The sequence below is a fragment of the Mustela putorius genome, unplaced genomic scaffold (genome assembly GCF_011764305.1).
Source record: "Mustela putorius furo isolate JIRA1106 unplaced genomic scaffold, ASM1176430v1.1 tig00003845_pilon_pilon_pilon, whole genome shotgun sequence".
NCBI lineage: Eukaryota > Metazoa > Chordata > Mammalia > Carnivora > Mustelidae > Mustela > Mustela putorius.
This window is the reverse complement of record NW_025421998.1, coordinates 56,363,323-56,378,260: the sequence shown is the minus strand read 5'-3', so window position 1 is coordinate 56,378,260 and position 14,938 is coordinate 56,363,323. Positions and strand designations below refer to the sequence as shown.

The window sequence follows — 14,938 nt, the reverse complement described above, 5'->3', positions numbered from 1 at the left end:
TAGACGTCTTACCAACAACACTTACTTCTCACAGTTCTAGAGGGTGGAAGTCCAAGGTCATAGCACTGGCAGATTTGGTGCCTGCTTCCTCACTGATGGCCATCTTCTCCCTGTAACTTCACAAGGTGGAAGGGGCAAGGGATCTCTCCAGGGCCTCTTTTGCAAGGGCACTAACCCTATTCATGAAGGATCCACCTTCATGAAATAATCACCTCCCAAAGGTCCTACCTCCTAATAAACTTTAGGAGTTAGGATTTTAACATATGAATTTTAGGGGGACATAAACATATACATCATAGCAGACGGCTTGATAGCAATTACTCTAAAGCCATATATTTTTGGAAGGGGTCTACCAAGAGTTTGGCTAACCCTCAAATGCAAGTCAACTCATTTAATGTGCCAAAAGGCTTATTTTAGACATAGTTTATCAAGAAGAGTTCATAAGGAATTTCTAAGGAGTGTTTTGTTGAGATTTCATTTATTTTTTATGTTTCCTGACCATGTCATTTAATTACACCTCCTTTAAAACTATTCTGGACCAAAATTATGAAATTTTTTTTCAATCTCAATTTTAGAGCCCTTGTTATATTAGGTATTATGGGATGCAAAAAGCTATGTGATAAAAATAATATTGGAGAAAACTAAGGGCAACAAAACCATCACATTACTAATCACAGAATTCTCCACAGACTTTAATATGAAACATATCTGGGAACGTCAGGGGAAGGGAGGGATATACACATTTCTCAAATTAATTTGATCTTTTTATCATACAGGTTATTATCAGACTACAATTCTGAAAAACTCTGGAAAATGGGACTCTGCAGTATGGGAATTGGGGGGTTTAATTACACATTTTCCCCTTGATTGCAGGCACACAGAGCTACATTAGGACTATGGGCATTCACTCTACCCACCTCTATGTGGGTATGTGTGAAGAGAGAAGGCTGTGTCACTCCTGCATAGAGGTGGGTAGAGTGAATGCCCATAGCCCTAACTCCTCAATACTCCTAAGAGGATGTCAGACCTACTCCTAACTCTCTGGTTGTTAAGGCCTCACTAGGTGACAGCGAATACCTATCCTCCAAGTATGCTCATCATAAGCTCAACTTTGATAAATATTTATGGAGACTTCCAGATTAAGATATATTGAATCCATGCATCTATTCTTTCTTACTCCAAATAGCATGTTAAAACTATGGCAAATTATTTCGTTTTTTTTACTGTATTTTTTTGTTCGTTTTATCCTACACAAAGAAGTATAAACCAGCCTGGTCAGTAGAGGGAATAGAGCCAAGACATTAGGAACATTCTGGAAAGGAGGTAAATGAAAGATAGATTCTAACTGGCTGAAGATACTAAGAACTATGAACTGGCATTGGGGAAAACAGCCTGATTTACACAGGCTCAAAAGGTTTAGGAAAGGTTTAGGAAATCGTACTACTCCCAGTCCTTTAGGAGAGGTCAAGTCCAGTGTTACAGTGCCTCCTGCTGATAAACCCAACCAGAACCCAGAGAGTAAGGAGGTGCATGTGATGTATCCTTTGATTTCACTGTACTAAGGCAAAGAATGGTGGAAAATGGATGTAGACAGATAAGAAGAAAATAACCAGCACAATGTTCTTATAAATACCAACTCCTCAGTGCTGACAGGTACAGCCTCCTTCCACACCAGGCTACCAGAAAACTGACATACATCAACTCTCCAGGACAGAAAGAATTCACAGCTGAGGTTGAACACTGCCCTCTTATTCTCTTATTTTAGTTCTCATATTTAAAACGTCCTTTTCGGGAGCCTGGGTGGCTCAGTGAGTGAGGCTGCTGCCTTCGGCTCAGGTCATGATCTCAGGGTCCTGGGATCGAGTCCTGCATCGGGCTCTCTGCTCAGCAGGGAGTCGGCTTCCTCCTCTCTCTCTCTCTCTGCCTGCCTCTCTGCCTACTTGTGATCTCTCTCTGTCAAATAAATAAATAAAATCTTTAAAAAAAAAATAATAAATAAATAAATAAATAAAAACGTCCTTTTCACGCTCTACTTCATGCCACGTTTTTCACACTTTTGTATTTTTTTTGGTAATTTTGCTGTTTAAGACAGTCCCCAAGTTCAGTGCTGAAGTGCTATCTAATATCCCTAAGTGCAAGAAGTCTGGGATGCGCCTTACAGAGAAAATATTTGTTAGATGTGCTCTATTCAGACATAAATTCTTAGACTTGACACCAAAAATGTGATACATAAAAGAAAGAACTGATGAAGGGGACTTCATCAAAACTTAGAAATTTTGCTGTATAAAAGAGCCTGTTAAGAGGATGAAAAGCTATGCTACAAATTGGAAGAAAATATTTTGTACACCACATATCTAACAAAGGACAAACATTCAGAATACAAGATTAAGAACAAAGCTTGCTATCTACCTATGCATCCCCACCTTGTTACCCAACAAAAGATGAAACATTTATGACATAAAAACATTTCCAAAACTCACAGATACCAAAAAGAAGGTTTGTACTGGAGAGAGCTGACATTAAAACCCCAACATAGAAAACCTCACTGAAACCCAAACCATTACATTCCCTACAAGTGGTTTAAATCTGTCATACATGACCAGTGTACAATGTTTTTTTGGATTTATATGCTGTAGTTGTTATGTATACATATATTTTTAAATATTAATGTATACCTTCTACTATATTAAAATGGTCTGACAATAAAAAGGCTGCTTATGGAATATTGCTATGTTAAACTTTACTTAGAGGATGTTAAATCTTTAGAATTAAGGTTTCCCCCAGGGGAAGCCTCCATAGCTCAGGGGTTAGAGCACTGATCTTATAGAATGAAGGTTTCCCCCAGAAAAAGATTAATGGAAACATCACTTCCTTTTCAGACTTGAAAGCTGCTGCCTCAAAAAGTAGTTTACACAAACAATAAGTTTAAAAAAAAAAAAACACTTTAGAACACAACGAATGCTTTTATTTTGGTATGCATCTATATCTCAGCATTTAGTGGTCCTGAATAGAAAAGTGGAAAAATGCAGCAATTTGCCAGGAAGTCAAGCCCACCAATTTCAGGGATCTGCTGTGCAAACTGAGTTCTTTCTTTCTTTCTTTCTTTTTTAAGATTTCATTTATTTATTTGACAGAGATAACAAGTAGGCAGAGAGACTTGGATTCTCCAGTCCTATTTGACACCTCAGATAGCTATATCTCTGTTCAACAGTTCGACTACAAAATCCAGTCCTATTTGACACCTCAGATAGCTATATCTCTGTTCAACAGTTCGACTACAAACACAGCCAGAACCAAAACTCAGCTAAGCTGCTTCTACAGGAACTGTAAGATAATAAATGTCTGCTTATCATACTATATGCAGTTTAATTCAATGGTCATAATTTTTATTTCTACAAGTTAGCTTTGGCTTTTTAAAAAATCTGCCTGGTTGGGGTGCCTGGGTGACTCAATGGGTTAAGGTTCTGCCTTTTGCTCGCGTCATGATCCCAGAGTCCTGGGATGGAGCCCCGCATCAAGCTCACTCAGGGGAGCCTGCTTCTCCCTCTTCCTACTGCTCCTCCTGCTTGTACTCTTTCTCTGTCAAATAAAATCCTTAAAAAAAACAAAAACAAAAAACTGCCTGGTTGTTTTTGATAGTCTCTTGTTCATTGCAAACACTTCTGTTTTCTACTTTGTCTAAATGTTTTAAATATCATTTCATATTATACATTCAAAAGGTAAATAAAAATTTTCTGTTTATAAAGGAAAATGACACCATTTCTCTTGTTTCCCCCTTCTAAGTTTTTCCTGTGAAAATCAAAATGGCCGGAGTCCTCACTCTAGCCTTTAAGAATGTAAGACTCTCTGAGAGGTCTGGGCTTGATACCTTGCGGTATAGAGCTTCTTCACCTTTAGGACCTTAACGTAGGTAAAACTACTTGTTCTTTCAGAAAATAAATTTTATTATTCTTTTGGATGAGGATAACTAATTAAACAAATCATCAATTCCTGAGTGAACTTAGGGTGAAAGACTGGGAAAAAAAAAAAAAAAAACTCAACCAAGAAGGATCTAGCCACAAACTGTGATGACAAGTCCTCCTACAGAAAACTGGTTACAATTAATCCAAATAACAAGCAGTAATTGTGCTGCCAAAAGCAAACAGGCTACTATTGATCTTAAAGCCTCATGTTTGTTACATGCTAGCTAAAAACAGCATGGCATAAAGGCATTATAATTTAACTGTATAAATTGTGAGATTTTATTCTGATTGGGTAGTTTCTTGTGAGCTACCTATATACAAGCACTACATTGTGCTTACTCAATAATGAACAAGTTTATTTTTGTAATATAGTAAAGTGAGGACACTTCTCTTTCTTGGTCATATTTTTACTTCTGCAATGATATCTAAGAATTCCGACTCCTACCGCCCTTTGTGGGTGTAATTTTGCTCTTTGTTGTTTTTCATGATAATCTTATGCTTGGCATTTCTTAAGCCTAAGAACCCAGGCTCTCAGGATTCCCACTGAGAATGGGAATCCTGAGAGCCTGGGTTAAAATACTCCTTTGCAGATTTATGTTTGCTTCTGCCAGACACCAGAACACACTGCTCATCCAGAACTACTGTGTTAACTTTTCAGCTAGAGATTTCCCAGACCATGTGGGTAGAGTAAAATCAAACCCTAAAACTGCATGAGGGCTGACCTGCAGTTATGAATTCTCAGGGAATACTTTTTCCTTCCACCCAGTACCTAATGATGTGGGAAACAAAGAAGAAAAATTATTAAATTTCCTTACTACCTACAGCCTATTGACAAGTCCTTGAAATTGGCAGAGTGACGTCCTCTACGGACTCAACTGCATCGATATTAATACTTTGCTAAGGGCAAAAGACTTCCTCTTCCCACCGCCCCCCCAATCCTGTAAATCTACTTAACATATAAAAAATCCTTTAGAAATTTCCTTTATCTCTGGGCGCCTGGGTGGCTCAGGTCAAGGTCCCAGGGTCCTGGGATCAACACTTGCATCACATCATCACATCGGGCTCCCTGCTCAGCAGGAAGCCAGCTTCTACTTCTCCCTCTCCCACTCCCCGTGCTTGTGTTCCCTCTCATGCTGTCTCTCTCTCTGTCAAAGAAATAAAATCTTGAAATAAATAAAGAAAGAAAAGAAATTTACTTATTCTCTAAACCCCCCAAGATGCGTGTTGGCAAGCACCCCTGCCCCAAGCATAGGCCCACTGATATAAATCTGAAGGGCTTTATGACTAAGGTTTTATTAACAGTAATAAATGACCTTTCCCAACAATAGCTAGCCCCCTCAAAGTCCTGGAAACCTTGCTTCCAAATTCCTTAGAGACTTATGCTATTCCCTAAACCCCTCCCAACTTTACAGTATATAATGGACCACTCCTCATGACCCCAGTGCAACTCTTCCTGCCCACAGGTTCTGCCCACGTGTTTTACTAAAACCACCTTTTTGCATCAAAGACGTCTCAAGAATTCTTTGTTGGCCAATTGCTTCGAACCCAAAGAACGTCAGTTCTTCCTTACATCATCTCGGGCCAAGCCAAACAAGACTAACAAGACTAACCTGGATCTTCCCTTTGCTGGTTAACAGACTATAATTTATCCTTTGGATTCAAGTGTTTCAGCATTATGCTGGGGTCTCAGCCAAGCCTACCTCCTCACCCCCTTACTCTTACCTTTTATGAGGTTTACCTTCATTCTGCTGAGCTGCTGTTAAAGCCTAAAGTTCTTTTACTTCAGCAAAAGTCCCCAGGATGGCCCTAAAGTCAGCTTAAACATGCCATGTTCATTTTCAGTTCTTGTTCCCCACATCACCCCTGCCTCCAATCCGATTTCTCCTTCTTTTATGTGACTTTGTTAAATGTTCTGATCTGGGGGAAAGGTATCTTATTAGATCTTTTTCATCAGAAGGGTCTTTAAAAATATGGCATCCATGGGGCGCCTGGGTGGCTCAGTGGGTTAAGTCACTGCCTTCGGCTCTGGTCATGATCTCAGGGTCCTGGGATCGAGTCCCGCATCGGGCTCTCTGCTCAGCAGGGAGCCTGCTTCCCTCTCTCTCTCTGCCTGCCTCTCCATCTACTTGTGATTTCTGTCAAATAAATAAATAAAATCTTTAAAAATAAATAAATAAAATAAAAATATGGCATCCAGTATGTTGGTGGAAGGAAAAACAAAATCAAAGGCATTTGTTTTATGATAGCTATACTCCTTACCAGCCACTATCAAACGTATTGGATAAGATAGAGGTAGGTGGAAAAGACATGACATAGAATAAAAAACAGAATATTATTGTTCTCAACTAATTCTCTCAGGTATCTTGAGTAAACTGTAAGTACTATCTGTCTTTTCCAACTTGAATACACAGATATTATAAAACATAATTTATGGTATCTGCTTTAGTAAAGGAATGTGCCAATTATTTACTTTTGCTGTTTTCTCTTTCCTCATCTTCCCATTACTCTCAATAACAAGACTCTATCCACAATGTTCTTAATTAAAAGTATTAAAAACTTCTGTTTTCTATTCTCCCCTTCATGGGAATAAATTTTAAATGATGTCAATCAATTCACTTGGTCAAGTGACTTAATATTACATCTACATGATCTGCAGTATCAGCACAATGATACTTCCCATGAGTCCACTCCTCTGTGAAAAAAAGACTAGCAACTTCTGATATAACTAACACAACATATTTTGATAGAACTATACCTATTTAAAGACCACACATATTTCTCGGAGGGAAATGGGTGAGTACACCAGTACTTGGTTTCCAAAGTACAGGGTAAATTTTCAAGGTGTTGCTAAGCTTGGTCTTTTAAATACTTGGTTAGTCAAATAAGCCTACTTCAGCAGTACACCTAAATGCTCACTATCTTGGTCGCTTCCAAAAGCCACAGAAGGTCTGGAGTAAGTGTGATTTCTGCTGTTTCACAGCCCGCTTTTGTAGCAGTAGTGTGTGCAATTATAGAGGAGGGAACTGGAAGTCAGGACACAGAAAACAAAAAGAAGAATCCAGTTATACAGAGAGATGGGTGGTCTGGAGCAGATATCATAGTACCCGTAATTTGGAAAGGTTGCAAGGCAATCTAACATCTATTGCTTAAATTGGGGGCAGGAGAAAGATTACTAGAACGTAAGCTCCACCAGAGAAAGAGTCCTCAATGATTTACTCCAGGTACATAATATGTATTCAGTAAACATGACTGAATGCAGGCAGCGCTAGAATGTAAGAGGAAAAATTCATTCACGACTTGGGGTCTGAATCAGAGGGACAATTGAGTCAAGAAGAAACCTGCCAGTGGAACTGACCATGTCTGGAAAGGGAGCTAGTTCTGGAGGAAAAGTGTAACTGGAAGCTGTAGTACCAAACCTGCATTTCTCATATGACACCAACCGCATTCTCTTAGTTGAACATCATTCAACCTAGGCAGGATGAGAGGCAAATCCTCTCTAGATTTCCAACTATTCTCTAATCACATAAAAATGTTTCTTCCTAATGTTGCCTACACATCCTCCTTGTTCCGTACAGCAGACGCGAGGAAGAGACGGCTGTCGGCACAAAAGAAGCCGGCAGGTGTGGGGCCAGACCTACAGTCCAGTTTCTGCCGCAGCTGCAGAACCTTCCCCATCCCACAGTCCTGGGGCGTCCATCAAGGGGAGATTTGAAACACGACTTCAAGTATCAGAATGAAGGCGAAACAAGAACACGGCAGGAGCTCTGGTCCAACTCTTAATAATTCTTAGTTCCAGGCTACCCCTTTTGGGTGCGGTTGGCACCCTTCGTGGAAACACGATAGAAATTGGGTAAAGGTCGTCAGCTGACGGCACCGTAGCCCGAAGATCTCTACGTGCGCCAGAGTCAGGGCGTTCCCCTCGGGGCAGGCAAAACACCTCCCCTCTAAGCACATTACGTCAGCGAGCACTAGAGCAGTTACCTTGGCAGGATAACGCCCTCGGTCCAGCACGCAACTCCGCTCCACCCTCCCCTTGGGTACACGCATGCACACTCGGGCAGAACGGTGATGTCAGCCCTTCCGGCACCACCTCGTTGTCGTACATCCAATGGCCTGTCGTAACTGCCGGCAAGAGAGCAGAAGGACACCCGCCCGGCACACCCTACCCTGCTAGCCGGCATACGCGCGGGTCATTGACGTAGACCCTGGAGACTGGAGCCAATGAGGCGCGGTGACGTCACCACGTACCAGGCGGCGCAGCCGCACGTCTTGCCGCGAAGGGACGGAGAAGGCTCGGTTGCACCAACACCGGTACTTAGGTGCAGACCGGCGTGTCCTTGGGTTTAGAGAGCGGGACGTCCGGTTTGTGAGCGGACACCTTCGTTTCGCGCGCTACGAAAGAGCGGTGAGCGCGCGGCGCGGAGGCCGCAGCGGGCGGGAAGCCGAGCGCGGGGGCGCGCGACTACGTTGAAGGGTGCGCGGGCAGGCTGAGGCCAGCGCCCGGGTTTTGCGGGTGAGGCCCACGTGAGGCCGGCAGGCCCGGGAGTGACGACGACCCCAGCCTGTGGCCAGCCAGCACCCGATGGGTTACGGCTTGAGATGGGGCGGAAGCCCGACTACGTGGGGACATGGACTCGATCAGGGTCGTGAAAGCCGGAGGAGACTTGGGTACAATACGACTGAGACCCAGGCCCTCGTAGTCCGGGCTGAGGGGCTGTGGAAGTGACAAACAAAACTAACCGAGATGAGGGCGGGAATGTGAGGGACGCGTGTAGCGCCTCACATTCACAGGGAGGGTAAAACTGTTGCTTCTCCGAAAAGAGGTCATTTTTCTTCTGGGTCACCTGCCGCTTTCCCCCTCAACCTGCCTAGGCATCTCGGGAAGGTAGGTTTCATCAGTCTCCTTGAAACCGGCCTGATTGGGTGACCTCGTGGTTACCTCCTGAGATCCCAGAGCTAGAGGACGGGTGTCCCCGGGAGACCTCGCAGCCCGCCACTGCCCTCTCACCTACACAGTAAGGCAGTTAATAGTGACCAGAGCGGCCTGAATCAAGCACGACTTACGTTTTTTAAATGTATTCTAACTTAATCAGCGAAGTGGCTTCGATTTGTAGTATGAATAATTAGACTTACTTAAAGGTTGAAATTTTGGTGGTTTTGGCTTAATGTAATCATGGTTTTCAACTTACTCAGATTTGTGACTCTTTGTGACCTTGACCTCAACTTTTGAAACCATTTCGAACTAGGCTCCCACTTTACTTACTTGGTGTTTAATTCCGTCATAAACACTCATGGATGTGTATTTAAGGAAGTTCTCCTTCCAACTAGTGGCTTCTGTATTACAGTCTTGTTGCAAGTGTACTGAGTAAAACGAGATTCGGAGATTCATCCTGGTTCTTATATCCTAGATTGGCAGTCAGTAGTAATTGTCAGTGGAGTAACCACTGATTGCTTTCCACTGGATTTTTACCTGGAGGGAAAAAGTAATAAATTGAGTGTTTCATTTTTAGATTTAAAAATGGGTGATGTTGAGAAGGGCAAGAAGATTTTTGTTCAGAAGTGTGCCCAGTGCCATACCGTGGAAAAGGGAGGCAAGCACAAAACTGGGCCAAATCTCCATGGTTTATTTGGCCGAAAGACCGGTCAGGCCCCTGGATTTTCTTACACGGATGCCAACAAGAATAAAGGTAAGGGGGCAGTTTGTAAATAACAGAAGCACAAATTGCATGAATATAACCAATGGTAAATCCTTTATCAGGAGTGTAAAATATTTAACAATACATCCCTCCTTTTTAGGCATCACCTGGGGAGAGGAGACACTGATGGAGTATTTGGAGAATCCCAAGAAGTACATCCCTGGGACAAAAATGATCTTCGCTGGCATTAAGAAGACAGGGGAAAGAGCAGACTTGATAGCTTATCTCAAAAAAGCTACTAAGGAGTAATAATTGGCCATTGCCTTATTTATTGCAAAACAAAAATGTTTCATGACTTTTTTTTATGTGTTCAATTGATCTCATACACCAGAATTCAGATCATGAATGGCTGATAGAATATTTCTTTTGGACAGTCCTGACATAAATAAGGTTGGCTTGTGGTTAAATGAATATGATCGGCTTTTTGAACTTTGATAGTAATTCTGGTTCAGCAAGTGCTGTCAGTTTTCCCCTTTTAAAAATATGATCGGAATTGATTAGTAATGTTCAACTTTTCACAGAGGTGGTAAATGCCATCTCTAAACTTATAGGAGATTGGTTTTATATTTAGATTTATATAACTGGTTATATTAATATATTTAAATACTGAGGAAATCCCTTCACTGTCTCAGAACCAGCAAGATTGAGCTGTGTTTCAGGTTGTGTTCATTAGCCTGTTACAGGCAAGGGTTGAAGATAAGCTGGCAGTGTCCACTTTTTTTTTTTCTTAACTATGCCAATTTAATTAAAATTTCCTGCATCTAAAATGTTGCCTTTTGCTTAATGAAAGGCATTTTAGTGTGGTTTATGTATAATATTAAATAAAGAGTTATTTAACACTTCTCATTTTATAGATGATCTAAGGTCAGATGCTTTTAAAATTCAGTGTGACAGGATATAGCAGCAGACATGGCTTGTGAATTATCTACTAAGTCAGACTAAGTTATAATTCAGGATTGTCTTCTAAATAGCTATTCAGAGAGACAACTGTGGAAATACCATATATGTATGATTGGTAATGGTCCTTTTGCCAACTCGTTAGAAGGGTTAAAATGGGAGATACATCATCAGCACAAATGTGTAAATTATGTGATAAGGCTTAAGATAATTAAAAACAATCACAAATCATTTTTCTAATGTGCTTGATTTAATGACTGATGCCAAAATTTTGAGTGAAACAGTTCCAAGTACTTGTGGAGCAGTGCTTCTAGTTCGAGTACTTGTATTTTCTTAGTCCCCTAGGACACCGTGAACTAGAACAACACTTCAATAATTCATCTTTATAGAGTTTCCTCAGCCAGAATGACCACTGGAGTGTTTATGCCAAATGTGGATAGACTAATGTGCTTCTAGTCATAGTTTTGGGGCATATAACTATAATTTGTGTACCAAGTTATTGCATACATAGTCCATGCCATAAGATTGAGAATAGGCCCTAGAAGTTTTATGGAGGTGGTGAAATTCTCAGTGAAGGAAGTCTGGTGATGAAGGCCCTCTATGGGACAAAGAGACTGGGAAGAGGCTCTGTCAGTTGTTTCAGAGGTGATGGAGGTTGATGTTAAGGCCTGACAAAGCAATTTGTAACTTGTGAATCTTATTTTTAATTATCCGAGAAATGTAAGTAAGCAAAGAAGTCAGGAAACAAGCAGAAACAATTTTGGGAAAGCAAAAGAAAGCCTGCTATAATTCAGAGGAAAAGCCTTTCTAACAGAGAACTTGTTAACTGTAGAAGTTAGTGGTATTCAGAGACAGTACAGAAATTTAGCTTCAAAAGAATTCTAGATCATTATGGGAAGACATGAAGGCCCAGAGTTGATATACTTCTGTGCCTTCTACATCAACTAAAGCCTGTGTTAACAGAGATAATTACTAAGTACCTGCTGTGTTCTAGGACAGTGGTACTCATTAAGTGCCCCTGGTGATTTATATATAACATTTGGTGATCTTATAGTTAATTTAGAAGTGAGATTCCCAGCTGTGAGGTATATATGTTCTAGAAATAAAAATGACAGATTCCTGGGTGGCTCAGTCGGTTAAGCATCTACCTTCAGCTCATGTCATGATCCCAAGGTCCTGGGATCCAGCCCCTGCTCAGCTGGAAGCCTGCTTCATCTCCCTTTGTCCCTCCCCCTCTAAGTGTGCTCCTGTGCATACGCTCTCTGACAAAATCTTAAGAAAGAATTTTAAAAAGCACTGTCTAACCCGTGTCTTCATGCCTGTTGCTGCATTATAGGTGGCTTGCTGCTATCACAAGTGAGTCAGGTTTTTAAGGAGTGTCTCTTCCAAGAGCCACCTACACTCTGAATTTTGCCTAGAACAGCACTGTCTGATAGAATTTTCTGTGATGATGGATTGAACTTGGGCTGTCCAATACAGTAGCCACTAGTCAAATTTGGTGATTAAGCCCTTGAATTGCTAAATTTACATAGCCATACATGGCTATATTATAAGATTGCTGTTGAGCATTGACATCTGTGAAAGCACTTAATTGGTGAGCATTGGAATACTTTTCATTTTATTTTATTTTATTTAAGATTTTTATTTATTTACTTGACAGACAGAGATCACAAATAGGCAGAGAGGCAGGCAGAGAGAGGTGGAGAAGCAGGCTCCCTGCTTAGCAGAGAGCCCGATGTGGGACTTGATCCCCGAACCCTGGAATTATGACCTGAGCCGAAGGCAGAGGCTTTAACCCACTGAGCCACCCAGGCATCCCTGGAATACTTTTCATTTTATAACCATGTCAAATTCCTTGAAAGTCACAGTGAAAAATTAACCTCTTCCAAGGTTAACAGTGATTGAATTGTCATAGCTAGTGTAGAACTTTTGATACCCTTGACTGCTTTTTTTTTTTTTTTTTTTTTTAGATTTTATTTATTGGTGAGAAAGAGATAGTGGGAGAGGGAGAAGCAGGCTTCCTGCAGAGCAGGGAGCCCCATATGGGGCTCAATCCCAGGATCCTAGAATCATGACCTGAGCCAAAGGCAGATGCTTAACTGAGCCACCCAGGCGCCCCAGTGACTGTTCTTCTTTTAATCTCCCTTTGTCTAAGTAGCTTCACACTCCATATGGAATAAAACCTAGGCATCATAGAATCTTTACACGTAGCTGTAATCTGTTGTTAAGCCAAATACATTTTTTCACATGACATTTTGGCCAAATTCTACCCCTATAACTCAGATCACTTTATAAAGTTCATTGCATTGATTTCTCAGCTTATCTTCATTACCTCATAAGGTGTATGGACAAGTATCATTCCTATTTTATATCTAAACAGGCTCAGAGAGGTGGTTGCTGTCAAAGGTCACACAGGCATTACTTGGAGTAGTATCGCATGAACTAACCTTGCCTTTTTACACTATCTTCTAAAACTCCGTATCCATATAAACCGGGTCATCTATTAGCCTCTTGACAGAACTCCAGTTTCGCTTTTCTTACTGAAGACTGCCTTCTCCAGGGGTGTGTGGGTGGCTCAAGTCCATTGAGCTGCTGCCCTCAGTTTAGATCACAATCCCTGAGTCCTGGGATTGAGTCCCACTTGGGGCTCCTTGCTCTGCAGGGAGTCTGCTTCTCCTGACCCACTGCCCCCTCATGCTTAGTCACTCCCACTCTTTCTCTGTCTCAAAATCTTAAAGAAAAAAATAAAAACTTCTCCGAGCCTTTAAACCTCTGCAGCCTCGAAGGTGGGGCCAGCTTGTCCTCTCACACTGTCCGCAGCAGAGGCCATTGTGGTTTTGGCATCTTCCAAATACTACTCTTCTTCTCACAGGCAGAACTACCCGAGTGAGATTCGTGATATCTTTGTCGACCCTTTGCTATTTCCTGTACTTCTGAACCTTCACTACGTTGAACTGAGAATTTACATAATCTGTTCCTACTCTTTAAAAACAAAAATTATACTGGTAATAACTGCATAAAAATGAATGAATAACCTGTCCTTAGTGCCACTATAACCTCAACATTTTTTACTTGGTTTTAATTCAGTACTGCTTTCTCTTGGTTGCAACTTAAACTTGTCATTGCTCCAGAAGTACTCCACTTCTAAAATTTGAAATCCCATTATACAGCCTCATACTACTCCATGTCTCTTGTAATCTCTATTCCATTTGCTTGAATTCCTCAAAATCCCAGTACTTGATCATTCCCTTGTGGTTTTCCTTCCTTAGCCAATTTCAGTGTATCTTTTTTTTTTTTTTTTTTTTTTGACAGAATCAGGCTTCCTACAGAGCAGAGAGCCTGATCGGGGCTCGATCCCAGAACCCTGGGATCATGAACTGAAGGCTGATGCTTAATGACTGAGCCACCCAGGCTCCCTTCCGTGTATCTTTTCAATCACTGTGTTGCCTGTGTCCTCTACTTTGTCACCTGTGTTGCTTTTTGTGGCATCTGCTCTACACACACCCAGCCTGGGAGCAACCCATCTATCTGCTCTGCCACTCAGTTCCACACCCAATCTAAGCATTACTGGAAAAATCCACACACATCTGCCAATTGGCAGCACTGTTGTAAACCTCTGATTCAACTGAACCAGCAGACACCCAGCACAAGTGTCCTTATAATCCTCCTCTCCCAGTCTTCCTCATGGTTAATTTATAACATCATGCTCCTCAAGCTTCTCTCTCTCCTCTCCCCTGTTCTCACAGAAGATGGATGACCTTGCCTCCCATTTCAGATAGGAATTCTTTACTTCCTGACTAGAAGGAAGGGTTTTGTTGTCTCCTATCCCCCACCATCAACAATTCTTAATTCAGATATGATTTAGAATGTTCAGTGACATCAACAGGAGCTCCAGATGTTACACTTAGCAGCATGATCAATGTAACACCCAACTCCCAACCCTATGTCCTCTGCCTCTTCACCCATAGAAGTTTGAAGTGCTAAATGCTTGCTTTCATTTCAGTGTGGGAACTGCACTTTGGTACCCAAACTCCAACAGAACAAATGCACTAAGTTCTGGAAATGCAGCTTTTCTTACTCAGTTAAATGAAATTGTAGCTCAGCATGGATAATACATTTGGACCAAGACAGAAAATCTTTACAGTTTGGGTAGGATATGAAAAATCTATAGGACAGAAAATCCACCCTGCGTTGGAGCATATCATTGTCAGATGAAACTACATTTGTTGAGTATTGGAGGAAGACAGCCCAAGGATCTGAACTCTGTGCTGACGGGACCTACTGGAGTCCTGCACAGTAACACTTATGTGCCTTAAGTTAACTCCTCTGTAAACTGACATTAATTACAATAGCCCTGAGGGTTGTTGTAAGGGTTAAACAAGA

At 41.5% G+C, this 14,938-nt stretch overlaps 1 protein-coding gene and 1 long non-coding RNA gene across 2 annotated transcripts in view; one reads left to right on the top strand and one right to left on the bottom strand.

Annotated features, from left to right (window-relative positions):
* Positions 1-8,137, bottom strand: part of LOC106006845 — a 55,495-nt gene extending 47,358 nt beyond the window's left edge. The window contains exon 1 of the long non-coding RNA XR_001181140.2: positions 7,944-8,137. This is a non-coding gene — a long non-coding RNA (uncharacterized LOC106006845). The remainder of the gene's footprint in view (positions 1-7,943) is intronic.
* A 73-nt stretch (positions 8,138-8,210) lies between these two features.
* Positions 8,211-10,786, top strand: LOC101690488 (cytochrome c). The gene is made up of 3 exons (XM_004762520.3): positions 8,211-8,367; positions 9,473-9,649; positions 9,759-10,786. The coding sequence occupies exons 2-3, from the start codon at positions 9,481-9,483 to the stop codon at positions 9,905-9,907; spliced, it is 318 nt and encodes a 105-aa protein (XP_004762577.1). The 5' UTR covers positions 8,211-8,367; positions 9,473-9,480; the 3' UTR covers positions 9,908-10,786.
* Positions 10,787-14,938: the final 4,152 nt, after the last annotated feature.

Excerpts from the sequence above, each read along its gene's own strand:
- LOC101690488 (XM_004762520.3), top strand. The coding sequence starts at position 9,481 with ATGGGTGATGTTGAGAAGGGCAAGAAGATTTTTGTTCAGAAGTGTGCC. Across the intron at positions 9,650-9,758 it reads GGATGCCAACAAGAATAAAG|GCATCACCTGGGGAGAGGAG; the intron begins GTAAGGGGGCAG and ends CCTCCTTTTTAG.